The sequence below is a fragment of the Mustela putorius genome, unplaced genomic scaffold (assembly GCF_011764305.1).
Source record: "Mustela putorius furo isolate JIRA1106 unplaced genomic scaffold, ASM1176430v1.1 tig00003845_pilon_pilon_pilon, whole genome shotgun sequence".
NCBI classification, from domain to species: domain Eukaryota; kingdom Metazoa; phylum Chordata; class Mammalia; order Carnivora; family Mustelidae; genus Mustela; species Mustela putorius.
The window spans coordinates 27,410,708-27,429,819 of NW_025421998.1; the positions used below are offsets into that span (position 1 = coordinate 27,410,708).

Below are 19,112 nucleotides of genomic sequence, written 5' to 3' on the forward strand. Positions count from 1 at the left end.
TTAATTTGTGAATATATCTAAAAATTCTTTTAGGTGTTTAAGTTAAATAAAGCTATGAAATGCAATAAAAACTCAGGATAAGATTCTGATTCTTCAATAAAGCTTCAGTAAAAAACACTAAGAGAAAGAAACAATATTAGGCATTTATATGAATAACAGAATTCCTTGATTTTTTGTTCCTATATTTAATAATTTTAATTCATGAACACAAAAACTCTATTTTCTTCCAGCGTTTGTCCCTAATAGTTTCAGCCTCCAAAGACTGCCTACACTAAACAGCTTATATGAAAGAAAGTAAGAATCATTTGACTCTTGCCAATATATAAAAACAAATCCACTGTAAATAATTCTAAGTTAAAATGCCTCATTACAATAGTTTTCTACATAATTCCTTTTATCAGAACAAATTCTAATTGAAGCTTCAGTTAAGCATACTGCATTGCCTTCACGTTTTATGAAACCTACCATTCTCAGCAGTTTTGCTCATGGGCTAGATACTTATTACTTGATTTGAGTTTTTAGTTACCACATTAGAAATACAGATTTTAGTTGTTTGGTAAGACAAACATCAACAGTTTTCCAAGCTTTTTATCTTCTTAGGTTTTACTCAAGCATTTCTCCTATTTGTGTTGTAAACGTCTACACAACTAAATAATGTGAAATATATTTGCCTCATGGACAGCACATGACTAACGATGGAATTAACTGCTTCATTTCATAACTGAGTTATATAATTTTGTTAGAAAGTCATTCAAATATCAGATGCACTGTATTATAGAATCACTATAACATGCGTCATTGCATATAAAACAAAATACATGCGCGAGGATGAGGATGGATAAGAATGAGGTATATATTCCAATACTCACATCCCAGTTCACAGTTACACTTTGCTTAGGGTGCTAAAAGCAACCAGGCAGAATATATCCTTGAATTAGTTATACAGTTGTAGTTGGATTTTTTTTCTTCTAGCCTTATCATTTTTGTTGGTTTGTTTTGAGGAATCCATAAGCAAAATATCCAAAGAGGCTCAGAGACACTAGTAGATAAAGCCAGAAGCCACGAGCATGTGGATAACTGGCATTGCACCAAATGTGAGAGAGCAAGAGAGTTGGATAAGAAATTATAGACATTCTTCAGGGACAGGAACATGGCAAAGGAATGACTTTAAGTCTAAATTTCCGTACAGTTGAGGTGAATTCAAGAAATAAGGAGATATACTTCATTTGTTACATTTACAGAGGTTGCATTTATAAAGACATACATTTTATCTTCACTTAAGATTTTTCATTTATTTTTCTAATATTATTAAGTCATATTTTGTGCCAGAACTACTCATTCATAACTCTGTCCTGGATATAATTAATTTAAAAGGAACATTTGTTTTAAAAAATTAATGCCATTGATAGCTTGAAATAATCACTTAAATTTCCTCTGCATATATTCCAACTCCCTTTCATTCAGTCAACACTGACCTTCAATGTACAGAATATGTAACGAGGAGATATATTCACAAAGGTCTCATTATTATGAATAAAAGTACAGGAAGAAAATTTCAGCAGCTATAAACTTTTGTAATTTTATTTGCTTAAAATGGTAAGATAGGACCAAATAGAATGTAGAAAGAAAATTTCAGGGCCTACGATATTTTATTCATGATTGTTTGTTGAAATAAAATTTAGTAAGTCTTTAACTTGAGAAGTCATCCTAAAAATATCCTCATAACACTTTGAAAGCAAAGCAAAAGTATGTGACAGATTAGAGTGGTTTTCCCCCAAATGCTAGTAACATGCATGTTAGCATGACATGTCATAGTCATGTCAGGTATGGTAAATATTAAATTACACCTGGAACTACAAATCTGAGTCAGAATAAAATATTTTTTAAGAAAGTCAATAGAATTGAGAGGGCAAGGTATAAGGAAAATCCTGCAGTTACTAAAGGTGTTATAAACGTATTAAGAATATTGCAACAGTATATCCAACAGAGCTGATGAAAAAGAGTCAGCCAGTATTTTCCTTGCTGGCCAAAATGATATATGACATAAAGAAAATATTTCCTAGGGTGCCTGGGTGGCTCATTTCAGTTAAGTATCCAACTCTTGATTTCAGTTCTGGTGGAGATGGAGCCCTGTGTTGGGCTCCCCACTGGGCATGGCGTCTGCTTGAGATTCTCTCTCTCCCTCTTCTCACCATCCCCTCTCCCTCTCTTAAATATATATATATTTGTATTTCCTGAATTTTTATTTGGCTAGTCACCAAATCCAGTAATTAGATAGCAATATAAGTACTATCTTTGGATGAAATAAAAGGTATAGGCAAGTAATACATCAATTTATTTTACTAAGTAAGTTGTTGTTTGAACAAAGTGTTTTTAAAACCAGGCTGTAATGTCTTATATTCTTCAGACACTTACTGAAGACCATTTTCAATATAAAATTGTCATCACAGTAGGGGAAAATGTGGCTAAATGTGTAGAAATATTTGCACCTGTGATATGACTTTATATGCCACCAAGATAAATTATGTTAATAGCAAGTGGCATTTGGAGAGCAACCCTAATTAATGTATCATTTCATTTTGACTGATTTGTGAACATTCAGAACAGAGCTAAACAAAGAGGTTGTTTCACTCCTTTAATTCTGTTTCACATGGAATCACTGCGAGATACTAACATTTCATTTCTAAATTAGATGATAAATTTAATTAAAACTTGTTCACGTGTTCATTAACTTGTCTTTTACCTAACAAATAATCATTCTTTTTTTTTTTTTTAAGAATTTGGTAACATTCTTTTTTTTTTTTTTTAAGATTTTATTTATTTATTTGACAGAGAGAAATCACAAGTAGGCAGAGAGGCAGGCAGAGAGAGAGAGAGGAGGAAGCAGGCTCCCTGCTGAGCAGAGAGCCCGATGCGGGACTTGATCCCAGGACCCTAAGATCATGACCTGAGCCGAAGGCAGCGGCTTAACCACTGAGCCACCCAGGCGCCCCAAATAATCATTCTTTATTCAGTTTTTGGTATGCTTTTTAGTTCACGTGATCTTCAGCCAACTAAATTTAAGGTAACTGAAATGAAAACTGTACCTGAAGTTAAGAAATTATAAGACATCCTTTGATTTTCCAGCACCTCCTTTTTTTCCTTGGGGCCTTGTTACCTTTATGAGTATTGTTACAAATTCGAGTTTCTTATCACGAAAGCACAACTTGAGGTGAACAGGCGCTCAAGAGTTAAGTGTGACCCACAATTAACAAAGAAACAAGGATCGTGGCCTCAAGATGGTCAACATTTTGCCGGAGTCTTGTCCTAACCCATCAGCTGAGAACATGTGTGGCCAGAAAATACCACATTTATGCATTCTTTCCCTGTCAGAGTAAGCTACAGCGGGCTTGCCAAATTCCAACACAGGTAGCTCCATTTTTCCAGCCCAAACTCCTGCTGTTTTTTTGACTGGGTGAATTATTCCTACTTCCTCTCTCTCAGAGTTGCTGGCTCAGGTAGAGGTTATCGGGTTTCTGTGGCACCTCGTATCTACAGTGAGCGAATAATCTTTCAAAGGTACTTTGGGATGAAAGCTAGTGGATAAAGGTGAAGAATTATATTTTTAGTTCTTCTTTTTGGAGGGATTATTCCTATAGTGTTTGTGTTTAGTTTGGAGGGCTCTTATGATTTGATTTCTCTTCTGAATATGTGGAACAGCCACCCAGATGGCAAGCACTTCCCATGTCAGCACAGTGTAATTTGATTTGGAAGTTCAATGAAACTCACTGGGAAATGTCCCTCCAGTAATATTTCCCCTCTTAAAAAAATTCAGTTTTAAGTTTCCGGTTTCATGCATAAATAAGCTCCAGGGAGGCTTAGTGGTGAGTGGCAGGGTGACTAAAGGAATTGTTTAAACCATTTAAATGAAATGTTAAAATTAAATGGTGTGCTAATCTTTTTAGGATTTCACCACAGAAGTAGTGTTTACTCTGTAATTTTCCACTTTCAGTATCACTTATAATATTCTTATGAATAATATCCCAAAATTTGTTTTTTGCCTGTTTAGGAATATTGAGTCTATTCAATGAATATTTATAGGAGGCCTATTCTGTGCAAGATGTAAGGTAAAAGAAATGAGAAGAAAATCTCTTCCAAACATATTCAAATTTTAAATTTATGAAATTATCCCCCAAAAGCACTGAAAGCATTAGAAAAAATTATCTATCAAATGAATGTATTTTAATGCATCCAGTGCCATTTGTAACATAGATCTAGCTGGTATCCATTCAGTGTCCCTCCCAAGACTTTGATTCCTACTGAAGTTTAAACTTAGGCGATCTTATTTTCATATTTAAGGTCTCCCTTCCTTATATTCTGTTTATACACACACACACAGGTTAGCAGAGGAACGCTAGCTATCTTAAATATACTATTTTTCTTTAAAACATTATACTCTTTAAGAATATTACATCTTTTGGAGCAAGTTTTGAAAGAACTTACTATGTGAAATCTCATTTTAGAGCCTTTTCAAACTATGGGCCTGAAGCAAATCCATCTTTCCCTAATAATTAGCGCTAATTGAAGGTCTTTGCTCTACAGATATACAGTGGACCCCTAACTCCATGGAAGTTGGAAGCTCTGACCATGAAGCTGAAAATCTGCATATAACTTGTGACTGCCCAAACACTTAACTATTAATTGAGCAGAAGCCTCACGGATAACAAAACAACTGATTAATGCATAGTTTGCATGTTTTATCTATTACCTACTGTATTCTTACAGCAAACTACAGAAAAGAAAATGTTAAGAAAACCATAAGGAAGAGAAGATACATTTACAGTACTGCACTGTATTCATAAAAAAGAACTGGATATGCCTGGACCCATGAAGTTCAAACCTGTGTTGTTCAAGGGTCAACTATATATATATATATAAAACTTTGCTGACATAGATATAAGTGCCATGACCAGGATGGGGAGTACAGAGTGGGACGCAAGGCCCATCAAAATGAACTATCCGGATAAGTTCAGGGACTGCACAGTTTCTAGAATTCACGGGAATATCTGCATCAACTCAAAATCTTGTATTCTGATTACTCATCAGTGGGGAGTTTTCAGTGTTAATATTTTATTTAGGATGGGAAGTCCCCACATGTTATTTTACACTTTCCCATTTTCTGCCAACAGGGTGACCTAATATTAGCCTATAACTCTAAGTGTTGCAAATGTAATAATAGAAATCCATACATCTGTACCATACTTATATCAGAACCTCACAACCCTGAGAGAAAAGAAGGACTCCTCATAGCTCCTAGTTAGGTATCAGGAAGAGCTCACTTCAGCTTTGTACTTGGGAACCCATCTGTCTGTACCATCACAGTGCTGGAGTACTTTGCCAAGTGTGTCAGCATTAAACCCCGAGAATATAAACAGAAAGAAAAATAATTTCATTGTGTCTTAAGTGAGGTACTCAGGTGAGGTACCTCATCTAATTAAACGGAATCAAATGGAAATCTAGATCAGACATGCCAACTTATTTTATTATTTCAATGTGGACATTTAGTGGAAGTTTGAACAGGTCAACCTCTATTGTTAAGATTCTAGATAAACAAGAGTTTAGATAAATAATTTTAAAGTTCTCAACTGAGATAACCTTCTGATGAATTCTACTGATACAGAGAAGGGCACCAAGAAGAGAATATTAAAAGTTTTCCTAAAATTACAGAGTAATTAAAACAAAAAGAACTAACATATGTTGCAATAGTTGAGTTTCTCCAGCCAGGATTTTATAAAGTACTTCTCTAACTGCATTTTTTTGAATAGTAAACGGTCATAGTACAGGATGTTTTCTATCAGATACTAAATAAAACCTGTGTTTCCAGAATGAGACACACATACTTCAGAGTAGCTGCATTTATCTTAGAGTCAAAACTGGTTCAGTTTAGCCTGACTTGAAATCTAATATCATTGCTTCCAGCACCCATAAATAAAAATGACTCTAACACACGTATAGAGAAACACCAGAAGAATCTAAGCGAAGTTCCAAAATCAATATGGCGACCAAATGATGTCTGTGGCAACAATAATTACCAACTAAGGTGGAGATGAAGGAGGAGCTGGGATCGAAAGGACATCTGCCCCTTCCTCTTTCAGACCTGTGTGGTTCCAGATGAAACAGGGGATCCTTGGGAAAAAAAAAACAAAAACAAAAACAATAGATAAACCAGAAAAGCCATTATGTATTTGCCAATTTTAGTAAGAATCTAATTGCTCAGATAAGACATATAAAAACCTGACCTTTTGCAAACAGTGTAAACAGGATACCATGAGTACTGAGTTTCTTAAAGCCAAACTGGGTTTTGTACATAAATATATGGGTCTTCAGGTCCATATGAGTTTCTCACTCCTCCCAGAAAGTATACAGGTGATGAAATAAAAGACATTAACAGTTTTTAATCACATGAGCGGACAGTAATGGTTATTCTGAGGGGTGTCCAGTAAATATGCCAAAGGAATGAAAATAAGCTAAAAAAAAAAAAAGGTTATTAAAAGGGAGGTTTAAAAAAGAAAAAGGGAGGCTTAATGATAAATACAGAATTGACTGCTTTCCCACAAAGGCCACTATTGATTTTTTCTGAAGGGTCTGCAAAAGAAGCTGATAAAATTTTCTATCAATTTAGATTATTTATTTCCAATCATGTCTCTTCTTCATCACATATTCTTGGTATACACATTTAACTTTAATAATTTAGAAAATGATGGCTGCATAAACAATTACTGGAATATAGATGTATAGATAAATGTCACATTATGAGCAATGTTTCAGGCTATATGTGACATATAGTGTCACATAAATAAGAGCTTGAAAGTACTTCTATGAAAAACGACTACTTCACTGGTTCTTATTGCAAGTGCCTAACCACCGAAATTTTCTCTATTCTCAGATTTCAAAATTCTCATTAATATATTTTCATAATGATTATTCATTAACTGTGCTATAAATGGTTTGGGTAAAAGAAAGTTTGGAGGGGCGCCTGGGTGGCTCAGTGGGTTGGGCTCAGTCCTTCGGCTCAGGTCATGATCTCAGGGTCCTGGGATCGAGTCCCGCATTGAGCTCTCTGCTCAGCAGAGAGCCTGCTTCCCTCTCTCTCTGTCTCTGCCTGCCTCTCCGTCTACTTGTGGTCTCTCTCTGTCAAATAAATAAATAAAATCTTAAAAAAAAAAAAAGAAAGTTTGGAAAAGTGACAATAAGAATCAATATTGAAAACTTTGCGGGAAACGAAAAAATACTCTGTAAGAGAACATTGCTGATCCTGCCCCCTGCTATCCATGGCCCTGCCCATCTGCGAACCATGAACCTCAAAACACTCCCAAAGTCCTGAGTAACTTCTGATTTGCAGCCACTTTTCTCAAACTTGAATTTGACTTTCTTAGCCACCCCCCTTATTTCCCATTATCTGTTTTGTCCTGATCTTGCCATTCTTATTTGACACACTTTTCTTCCTCTCTCTGATTCCAAAATCTCCATTCTGACCCTGTGATTCTAAAACCTTTCCAGTAATGCAGAGTTCACCTGACCCCTACAACCTTCGTGGAACTGAACCACAGCCCAGGGGACAAATGGAGGCTCCTCACTCAGAGGTGGCTAAAAGCCAAAAAACTCTTTTTAACCCCCCAATTTTTTTCCTGTTTACACACTTTGCACACATCTGTAGAGAGCAAGAACACCCATAAATAATTGGAGACATTTTTGTGTTCGCTACTCAGATGACAAATTTACAATGACATGAGAAGAAGTTTGTTTAAATGAGAGAGAATTCTTGGTGTACCCAGCTAACACTTGTGCTGAATGGTCTGCATCTCCATTTGGAAAACTGACTCGCAGCGTTATGTGAAGGAGAAAGTGACCAAGTGCGTGAATGTAGTACTTGGGTGACCCTTTAGTCACTGCCACTTTAGAAGTTACTTGAAACAAAGTAGGTAGGACATGCAATTTGTGTTTGTTCTACTCCAGTCAAATGTCCAAATATTTGGTCAGAGAAAGCTGTTAAAGAGATATACTGAACTGTCCTCTTAAATCAAGACTTTCTACAACTTCAGAATTCAGACACTCAACTTTTTATCACCAATGACAGGTGAAGGTGATTTACCTAATGGATAAAATTACACACTTTTACCACTAAAATTGAAACTGCAAGCGAAAAACAAGTGTGTTGCATATTTATTTGAGCCAGCACAATATATTAAGTTTAAACTACCAAGCAGGGGCGCCTGGGTAACTCAGTGGGTTAAGCCTCTGCCTTCAGCTCAGGTCCTGATCTCGGTGTCCTGAGATGGGGCCCCGCATTGGGCTCTTTGCTCAGCGGGGAGCCTGCTTCCTCCCCTCTCTCTGCCTGCCTCTCTGCCTACTTGTGATCTCTGTCAAATAAATAAATAAAAACTTCAAAAAAAAATCTGTCAAGTAGAAGAAACATAGAAAATGCAAACTAAGAATACTAAGATTAAGAGAATCTCAGACTTCAAAGGACTGTAGTTAGGTGAAGGGAATGAAGTCACAATTTCTCGAAAAGTCACAGGTTTTCAAAGGTCTAAGTCACCACTTAGGCTCCTGAGGCTATTGTTGATTGGCGAATTTCAGCACAGGTCTGAGATTTCAATTATCTGACATACCAGTGTCTTTGACTTTCAAGAAAATTTGCTTGAATCAGCAGAATCTTATATTTGAAAAGATGCCTAGAACCTTAACATTTAGGAAAAGAAGTGGAACCCAGAATCAGGCGGAATTTTTAGTTATGTATGAGGCCTGATTCTGTGCAGTATATAAATCTAGCTGAGTCTGTAAAAGGATCCTCTTTTACAAAACCTCACATTTAAACCTGAGAATAAATGAGCGTTGGATACTCCAATATTTTCACAGACCTATGCCTCCTGTCCAAACTCATGTCCCTTGACTGAACCCTTCCACTTTAACACAGAAGACTTCAAGTATGTATCTCATTTACTTGATTAATGGCTATAGCTGCCTCGACATAGTCCTTTAAAAATAATAAAAGGTTATTTCGCCTGCTTTTTATATCACTGTTAAAAATCCATATTTTTGAAAAAAGGACAGAGATAGTATTTTAGTTTAAAAAATGCATATGTTCCTTTTTTTTAATTAAGTATTTTATTTATTTATTTGACAGAGAGAGAGAGATATCAAGAGATCGCACAAGCAGAGGAGGCTGCAGGCAGAGGGAGAGGGGGAAGCAAACTCTCCACTGAGCAGGGAGCCCAAAGCTGGGCTTCATCCCAGGACCCTGGGATCATGACCTGAGGCTAAGGCAGACTCAACCGATGAGCCACCCAGGTGCTCCAGTTCTTCAGTTTCTAATTGTGTAAAAAGAAAAAAAAAAAAAAAGATAAACCACTGGAGCACCCTTGCTTGAGAGAAGCAATGTTATCTTTATGCACAAAGAGAAGAAGATCCTAAACTTTAGCGGGTATAGTCATTTCCTCTATATATAGCACTTGGTGAATAATATTCCAGGATTCAAATAATACAACAACAACAAAAAAGACAATGACAAATTGGACTGGAGAGTGTGATACTTCTTAAATCTGAAAACTACTGGGATGTGCATTCTGAAGACTATCATATTTATAACAAAATAATGAAAAGGTGTTTGAACCCTTGAAAGTTCTGAAATTGCTCTCACAGTCTACATGCCGGCTGTTCAGAACTACTTGTAGCTTCCTGAAGATCTCTTACTTGGGCTCTTCAAAGTGTTCAGGATAATAATGTCCATATAATATTAACAATTCCGCAGAGATCCTAGAACCCCCAGGAATCCTGATCTGACCTCTTTGTCTGCCCTGGGATCGCCTCCTAGGAGAGACCCTAGAATCTCTCTCCTAGAGAGACCCTACCACCAAACATCAGTGTATCCCTTTTTTGTATCATTTACTTCTCTGCATTATAATTGCCTGTGTGACCTTCCTTCCTACTAGTTTGTAGGGTTTTCTTGAGGAAACTGCCCATGTGATGTTAATCTTTGATCCCCTCTATCAAATAAAGTAACTGGCACATAATAAATGCACAGTTGTTGATGACACTTGAAAAAAATACTACCTTTCTAGAAACAAACTTTTTCTTTTCTTTTTGCATTTGCTTATTTTCTTCTGTATCTAAAAGAACTCACAGACTGCTGTAGACAGGTGTGCTGATGTGAAAGCAGACGATATATACAGACTGTGCATGCTTTCTGAGAGCTGCCCATGAAGCAACATCGTGGTCCTATTGCTTTTCTACATTTTGATTGCCTCTGGCTTTAGTAAAACTATCACACTGTTAAAACAACTAAAGGAAGAAGAGATATGTTATTTCTCAAGCTATTTCATGAAGATAATATATTTTCATATACATTTTACAATTTATAAAGGATTCTTAACAGGATGAATACCTTAAGGTTTAGGATAAATACAATTAAATTCTCCCTGGCATTTATTAAAAATAAAATCAAATACTGAAGAATGATAGTGGTGTTTGTTTTATCCCCAATGACCTTATTAATCATAATATGCATCTGGAAGTAATATGGAGGTGTGACATGGAGGTATTTCTCCACATGACTGATTTTTTTTCTCAACAAGATATTCTTCTGATATTGTGGTGTATGGTCATGAAATTTCAATACTGAGCTAAGAGGAAAAATTGAGTTCTTAATTCTTATCAAATAACTAACTTGGCAGCAGTTTTTAATAATTTACCTCATCTTTCATGATTTTAGACTGAAAGCTTTCTTTACCCTGTTAAGCTACATATGAAAGAAAGACACATTGGTTTGATTCATCCTAATTCCCCAGGACTCAATATATTATTTTTGCAATTTCATACAGCAGAGATGTGGAAATTGCCAAGAAGAAGTACAAGGAGAAAAATTTATCCTAGACTGGATAATACCGATAACAGAAAACAGGCCAATTCCAAACATCTATTGCTTTGTTCTGCACAGATCAAGCTGACTCCAAAATTAACTATAAATTCAAGAATGAAGTTTCTCACATTTGAGAGTTCATTGTGATGTTAAATGCAGTGTTTAATTTAGTGCACAATCCAATAAAATACTAAAAGGCGAGTAATGTAATTTTCTTCCCTGAAGTGAAATTCAGCCACTAAACCAACCAGAAAACTGGAGGCACGATGACATTGTCAATGACCCCAAAACAATTGCGCTTCTGGTTCAAGTAATATGTAATGCTGGTGTTTAACCTTATTGAGAATGTTGGTCAGTACTTACACTGGCTTTCCATTATCTGTGTTTTAACAGCTGGAATTTCTGCCTGAGTAATGTGGCTTAAATTTAGAAGACATCACTAGCATTAGTAGTGTGGCCTACACTTTTTGTTTCAGTGTGGTAAGAAGAAGTTTTTCAATAGGTTCTCCTGTGCTTGAGAGAAAGCAGGACGTGCACAGTTTGCAAAGGTAGGCAGATACATGGGCTCTTCAGAAAAAAAAGTTTAAAGAATAAATGATGTGTCTTTCCAGGAGAATTTTCCCCTTCAGGCCTTGAGGAGAGCGCTTGGAACCCAGCAAGACTGCTGTAAGCTATCTTCAAGAGGTGTGAGTTATTGCGTATCAGGTGTTAAATGGGATACCAATTAAATGAAATGAGAGTTTCCCATAAATGAGTCGGTGTGGTGAACTATTTTTGCCCTGAGTGTCAATGGTAAATTCTGAAAGATGTCAGAAAAAATCTACGGCATTACAAATACTATAGGACAAAACAAATAACCCCCTATTTTATTTTATTACTACTTCTAATGATTAGAGAAAAAGTCATAAAATATACAAGGCATATAAACATGTACCTGTCAAAAATAAACAATAAAGATACAATTTTGATAAGTAAATGTCTAGAATAAATACCTTATCATGCACTTCAGTTCTTTACATAACAGCTATCTAATAACCTGTAGCAAAATAATTTTGAAAGTGACTCACTGCACAATTTTTTCTTCTCTTCTGCCAATCAATAAAAACGTGTTAAATAACATTTGGAACATTTCCCAAAGACTGAATAAACTAGCAGAAAAAAATACAAAATGGCAGTGAAATTTTAAGTCAACATCTTGACACTAATAGTTTTGCATTTTAATTTTTTTGACATTTTTAATCTCTAAAACACAATGTCATATTTGCATAACTCTTTAAAATGTAGAAACTACTCTTGCATATATTGTTTCACCTTCAAAATAAGACCATGAGGTAAAATAGAGTCAATAATACTGTTCACAAATATTATTTTCTTTTCATAGATGAGAAATTAGAGCCAGGGTGAGGCTTAGCAATTTTCAAAGAGTGTCTTCTAACTTCACTCTATGTTCATTTTACATTTAGTATTATCCATCCTACTTACCATTGTAGACGGAGAGTGGGATATATGTTTGTGCTGCTGTGCATGGCTGAGTGTCTTGTATGAGGTAATTAAGGTATAGTCAGGGTTTGAAAATATGTATTAAGATTTTTTTAAAGAAGAAAATATTTATCATTATCATTATTATCAATATTTATCATTATTTATATCATTATTATCATTATTTATCATTTATCATTATCATTATCTATTTATTAAATTATATGTTCAAATGTTTTATTTCCTATAACATTATTTGAATCACTTGCAGATGCTATCAAACATTTTTTAAAGGCATATATGATACATCTACAGTAAAATTCTAAATCAATTGTCTTGTGCTGATTTGTAAATAAATATTTGCTTAAATCGGTATTTGTGGGTAAAATAATCTTTGCCCCACTTTCGTGTTTCCTTTGATTACTTCACAGTTCCAGTCTCCTCACTCTCATCTTACGCCAATAGTCTCTTAAATTCTACACTATTAGCCCTGTCTACCAGAAACGTACGCCTGGTGTACTAACAGTACTGGAAACAAATACTCTTTAAATGTTAATTATTATGTTGTCCTGAAGCCTGCTTTTATTAGAAAATAGCATCATCCTAGCTGCCGACCTCTTCCTCACCACCCTCTCAAATATAATCATGTCACTCTCTCTCTGGTACTTCCTCGCTGTTATAATATCTCACCTTTACAATATCTCTACAGCTCTGCCTTGGGCTTTCTGCCTTCTGACTCCCACCATCCCATCAAAACTCCAGCAGCACAAGCTGGCTGACTTTCTTTAAAAGTTGTATGCCTGATAACACCCTCTGCTCTTCCATTAAACTTTCCCTTTGGGAAAAGGGAACTCAGTTCTTCCTACTCTCTAGAATTCCTATTCTCCTCCCTATGTAATGAGGAAACGATGCTGAAAAATGACTTTGCTGATATTCTGAGAGACTTTACCAAGCGAAATTTCTCCCATAGGCTATGCTACCTATCTCTTTTAACATTATTTCCATTGCACTGTGAGTACATACATACGGGTAATTCGCAAGCATTTAAGAAGCCTTCTAGATTCCAAGCTTTCAAACAATACTGAATTTAGGAAACATGATGCATGCGACTGTTTTGGGACCCCATAAAAATTAAGCAAAAACACCCCTTCTAATTGTAAATTTCACAAATAGAAAGCCAAAATCAACAGGTGACTACAACTAATATACTAGTTAATTTTGTTTCATGAAACAATATATTAACTGCACTTCAATGGCAGAAATAAAGTCTTTATGCTATTTAATAAACTACTAGGAAAAAAGAAGGAGGAGAATGAAAACAGGAATAGGAATAAGAATTGAAGTAAGAGTCGAAATGTTTTTACAAAGAGAGCTAATACCAAGTGAAGATAAGAAAGCCTCTGATTTGATCTATGGCTTAAGTCCCGTAACCTCTTTCAACCTCAATTTCAACACTTGAGAAAAAGAAGAAACAATATTTCTGTGTTTCTCCCTCCTATGACTGCTGTGAGGATAAGAATAAATATTTTTAAAAATTTAAGAATTAGAAAATTTGAATATGACCTAACTATATAGGAAGCTAAAACCGACCTATTACAAATCCAAGGGTTGGCAACCAGCTCTTTTATATCAAACACAGTGGTGCATAATACTGATTTCATTCTGTATTATTTTGTTTTTGTTTTGTTGTTTTGCAGTTAACTTTAAAACCTTATTTTATATGATGAGAAGCCATAAGTATAAGAATGCACGTTAATATGGATAGTATTTCAAAGACCCGTGGATAAATGATGGATTATTCAATAAATGGTGTTTGGACAACTGGAGTGCCATATGGAAAAAAAAAAAAAAGTTTGATTACTACCTCATGTCCCATAGCCCTGTAGCCAAATTCCAGATTGATCAACAATTTAAACATAAGAAATAGGATTATACAAGGAATAGAAAAAGACATAAAAATTTTGTATGAAATCTTGAATGTGGAAAAGGTCTTTTAAAACAAGACACAGAATCTAGGAGACATCAAAGAAAGACTGATGAATAATAGAGCTTAATGATTTTGAGAAAAAAAATCTGACATGGGGAAAAACCATAAACATTTTTTCGGCCAAAAAGAGGCTTTCTTCTTTCCTTATTATATAATGAACTCCCAGGAACCAATAAAGATCACAAAACAAATTTATAAAAATAGTCCGGGCCCACAGAAGTACAAAATAGTCTTGGAATATTCTTTTTATTCTAAGAAGCAAAGAAGCTATGAGAACTATTAGAGTTACATCACGAAGACTTAGAAGAGGTATGTCAGCTGGAAGAGGTACCTGCAGGACAAAGATGGTGCAATCCATTTTTTAAATAAAAAGAACTGCAACGGACTGAAATAACCCTAAGAAAATAGAGAGATGGCTGCTGAAATATTTGCTGGGCATACCCTATAAGGCCACATGAGAAAATGTCATATTATAATTAAATATCTTGTTCTGAAATTAAGAAATTTGGTATTTTAATTATGTGAAAAGTCAGCAGAGCCTGTCTTCTAATAATTATAACATTGGTTGTAATTTGATTCATTTACCTTATGATGATCTGTATTTGATTCCGGAAAAGTCAAATTTAATTAGAAAATTTATCACAGTATGTCTGGTCAATCCCTGCCTGGGATACCCAGTTAATCTGGTGCTAAATTTACAATGGATATTGCAACTGAAACACACCACTGTGTGTAAGTTACTAAGGTAGCTGACTTGGAATCTCTTTACATCAATAAATTATATAATACTCAAAGCAGGTCTACAGGTAAAGATGCAGAAAAAAAAAGTTTTGCTGTAATGGGCACCATGGTCTCTATTTCATAATTTTAGTTGCTTAATAAGATCCTAAGAATGTACCTACAAATGGTTATTTTTTGAGCAATTATGAACATCTATCCTATATAGAGATTTTAGGGCAAATCTAGCAGGAAAAAAATAGTGGTAGTAAATATTTGTACAATATAAGCAGGGTTTAATTTCTGATATTCTCTATATACTATATAATAAAATAACTGATACAGCATAAATGAGCAATTAAACTGGGTCTGTTTCTTAGATAAAATACATTGTACTTATATTTTAATTCATATACATGTGTATATAATCATCCACATATATGACAATAAAAGTATGTATCAATATGTGAAATATGAAATATTAACATCAACTACTCTTAATGATAACATCAAAACTGTAAAATAGGAGGATGCTAAAAATAATCATGAATAAAATTTCATGCATATTTTTTAAAAATTTAACTGAAAGAGGCAGGTGATTATTTAGACATTTCTATGGAAAGAAAAGATCCATCTTGACTCAAGTTAACTTTAAGATCTGGACTTCTCTTCTGGACTGCTTTTCCCCACCTTCTCTGGGGCTGACTACTCTCACTGTTATTCTGACCACCCACAATGAAGCAAGAATCAAAATTCTTTTCTGAGGACAAAGATGCTTTTTATAAAACTATGAATATCTACTTTTCATGGGGAGGAAGTCATAGCCCCTTTTTAGTCTACAGACAGCCTTTGGAGCAATTCCTCATTTCTGAACCCCTGTTCCCTTTCACTTGGACACATTTGAAAACTCTTCAATCTTCTGAGTGTTCCCACTGCTGACTGAGTCAAACATGATCACAAAGGATCATAGTCCTGTGTGGAGAAGAAAGAAAAGAATTGCTGGTAAAGGAAAAATCAATTCACCATCTGCACAGTAAGAACAGGACAGCTGCAGGGAAAGGGACGCTCCCTAACAGCTGATTTGTCATTCAGTCCTGGTTGGACCCAGACAGCTCTTGGAGTTAACGGTGTCAACAAAGGGAATTCTGGAAAATAGGGCTAATGAGTAGTCTTTCATGGTTATCGGAGTCTAGGTTAAGGGATTCCTGGTTTCTTTTCTTAGGGGCGTAGGAAAAATGCATATGGGGGATTATTTCCTCATTATGCTATTCTCATACAGTTAGAGAAGAATATTCCAAAATTATTTTCAAAGCTAATAATCATTAAACCCTTTCTGGTTTTATGATGTCCAGGCTACAGCCTAATTTGCTATATACTTGAAACGGGAAAACCTGCTCCATGACATAGTCATTCTCCCTGCATCTCATCCATCCCCTTTTTCAAACCACAAAAATCAGCTTATTACACAAACACAAAAGGGAGGTGAGCATATCCTTAGCATGCTTCTTGCTTTTAATGATTCTTGTGGCAACTCATGCCTATGGATAGAGACAGAATAGAAATACAATCAAATTAAAAGGGACAACTAGCATTTTTCACTAGAATCCCATCATCTGTGATAACAGAATGGAGAATAAACATTGCGCCTAACGTACACACTCTATGGCGTCATCTCAGTGGGGGTCTTCTTCCAATGTTCACTTCGTTACTCTGTGTAGCACTGTGCTAGTCATTGAAAGGTTCATTCCTGCAGAGCCCTTAGGATACAAAACGTTTTTACCTAAATGGTCTCCTTCATTGCTTATTACAAATCCTTAAGATAGGTATTTAAATGTACAGTGATTCTTCAAAGAACATCACAAGATGAGAACAATGTCTTTCAGGCTCTAGATATAGAAATATAATTACTATAATGAGTGCATCGGCGTGAAAAGTGCTATAATGAGGTACACACTCTGATGACAACATCAACTTGGAAATTAATTTTAGTCCTGGGGGCAGAGTGGTCTGGGCTGAAAGACGGACTGGTAATACCCTGAAATGTTTTTCCCAGGGAAACAAACAAACAAACAAAAAATAGTTAGGATTTATATTGGGAACACTTTCGATGTCTCCGATATTGTTCCAAGAACGTTGCTTACTTGTTTATTAGTTCATTGTCGCTACAACCTTATGAGACTGGTATTTTTACCCAATTTTACAAATAAAGGTTCCAAGGCTCAGAGATATAAAGAGACAGACCCAAATTCATACAGCTAGAAACAGAAAGGCTGAATTCCGAAGCCCCTCAACCACTCTTCTATAGGAAGACTCTGAAAGGAGGAACAAACATTTCAAGATGAAGAGATGGGGGTAAGAAAAGAGTGAGTGGCCCTGATTGACTGTCACCAGATTCGCACTGGGGAAGTTTAATGAGCGGGAGGGACAGAAGACAGAAAGTGGGTTAGAGGCAGACTGTGAAGGACACGGGCTGTCTGAGATGAGGCACTCCGGCGGCCTTCATTCCATGGGCAACGGTACATCGTGAACGTTCTGAAAAGACTTATTGTTTCGGGAAGTTAATCTGACAGCAGAGATAAAGCCAGACTGAAGAGCCAGTGAGACCCTAAGGAAACGAGGAGAAGCAGTCAGGGGTAAGAATAGTTCTGGCAGAAGGAAATAGAAAGAGGAGTGAATTGGAAAGGTAGTTTAAAGACACAGCCAAAAAAAAAAAAAAAAAAAAAAAAAATCACATAGCTCCTGATTCAACTTGGGGGAGAAAGCTGGGTTAACAACACAACACTGAGGTTTTTAAGCATGGGTGAGAGAGAAAAGAGTAATATCTTAACTGTGCTGAGGAGCAGAGTAGGAAAATATGAAAGAAAAGATTTCTAAGGAATCCTGGCAAATCTGGCAAATCTCACTCTAGGAATGTTTGATTTACTGATTTGGATACTTTTTAAACAACAGGAGATACCAGAAACTTGATAGGAGATATCAAAAGGTATGTTAGAACTAGGAATTCAGGTCTGTGAATGAACACATGAGGGCACTAACACACGAGGGCGGTTCCTACTGGAAAGTTAAAGGAATGAGATGCTGCTGGTGGTGGTGCCAGTGAGAGCTGATGACTCCCTGACGGTCCCTATTTGTCAAGCACTGTTCTAGGTGTTTTACTTGTATTAGTCCAATCTTCACAATGACCCTATACATGGAATACTACTATATAAGCTCATTTTATGGAGGAGGACATCGAGGCATGGAGAGGAAGAGTGCCTTGCACCAAGTTACACAGACAATAGGAGACTGGGATTTTAAGTCACCCCCCCCCCATACACACACCCACACTGTTTGGGTTGAGCACTTCCAGAGAGAAAAAGAGAGGTGTGAAAGATACAACTCAAACTGGGGGTGGTGTTTTGTTCTGGAAAAGGGAATCAGACTGGGAAAAGGTTGAAAAAAATACTTTTAATTTGACTCTGCTTTTTATTTTTAAACTCTTTACAGAGGAAAAGGCAGCAATTTGTAAGGGTTATAAATGACTGAAAAAATATCATTGCTATGGAATCAATATATCATTATGGAGGAAAATGTAGACTATTAATAAATAAAGGTTGCAAATGATGACTCTTCATAACCCTAGTATCTGGAGAACCACTGCTGAAGCTGCGTTAGACTTCCATCCAGTCTTTATAGCATCTCTGATATGCAATCTCATAGAGCCCATGTTACGCTGGGTTTACATGGATGTCAAATATTACATTCTATCTGTGTTCCTCCAACAAATATTTTTCATTCTCTAGTTCTACAATATTTTCGGTTCAGAACATCTTCTGTAAGCCCCGAGGTTCATGGATTCTTATTTACACATCGCTGGAGTGAAGCGGAGTCTACAGGCCTGGTATGACTTGAAGTGAGGGGAGCCATTCCCCATTAAGTCTTTCAGGGTCCTCTGGACTCCTGTCACTTGTCCTCCCACACATCTAGCTGACCCAAATGTTACAGGATCTCAACAGTGATTTAGCCACCTGAGGGGAAGGGACTGGAAGGGAG

General features: G+C 35.9%; 1 protein-coding gene across 1 annotated transcript in view; it reads right to left on the minus strand.

Annotated features, from left to right (window-relative positions):
* Positions 1-19,112, minus strand: part of SEMA3E (semaphorin 3E) — a 252,655-nt gene that overhangs the window by 46,791 nt on the left and 186,752 nt on the right. Inside the window, exon 5 of the mRNA XM_004739629.3 lies at positions 6,072-6,165. Within this exon, the coding sequence (XP_004739686.1) occupies positions 6,072-6,165 (94 nt within the window). The remainder of the gene's footprint in view (positions 1-6,071; positions 6,166-19,112) is intronic.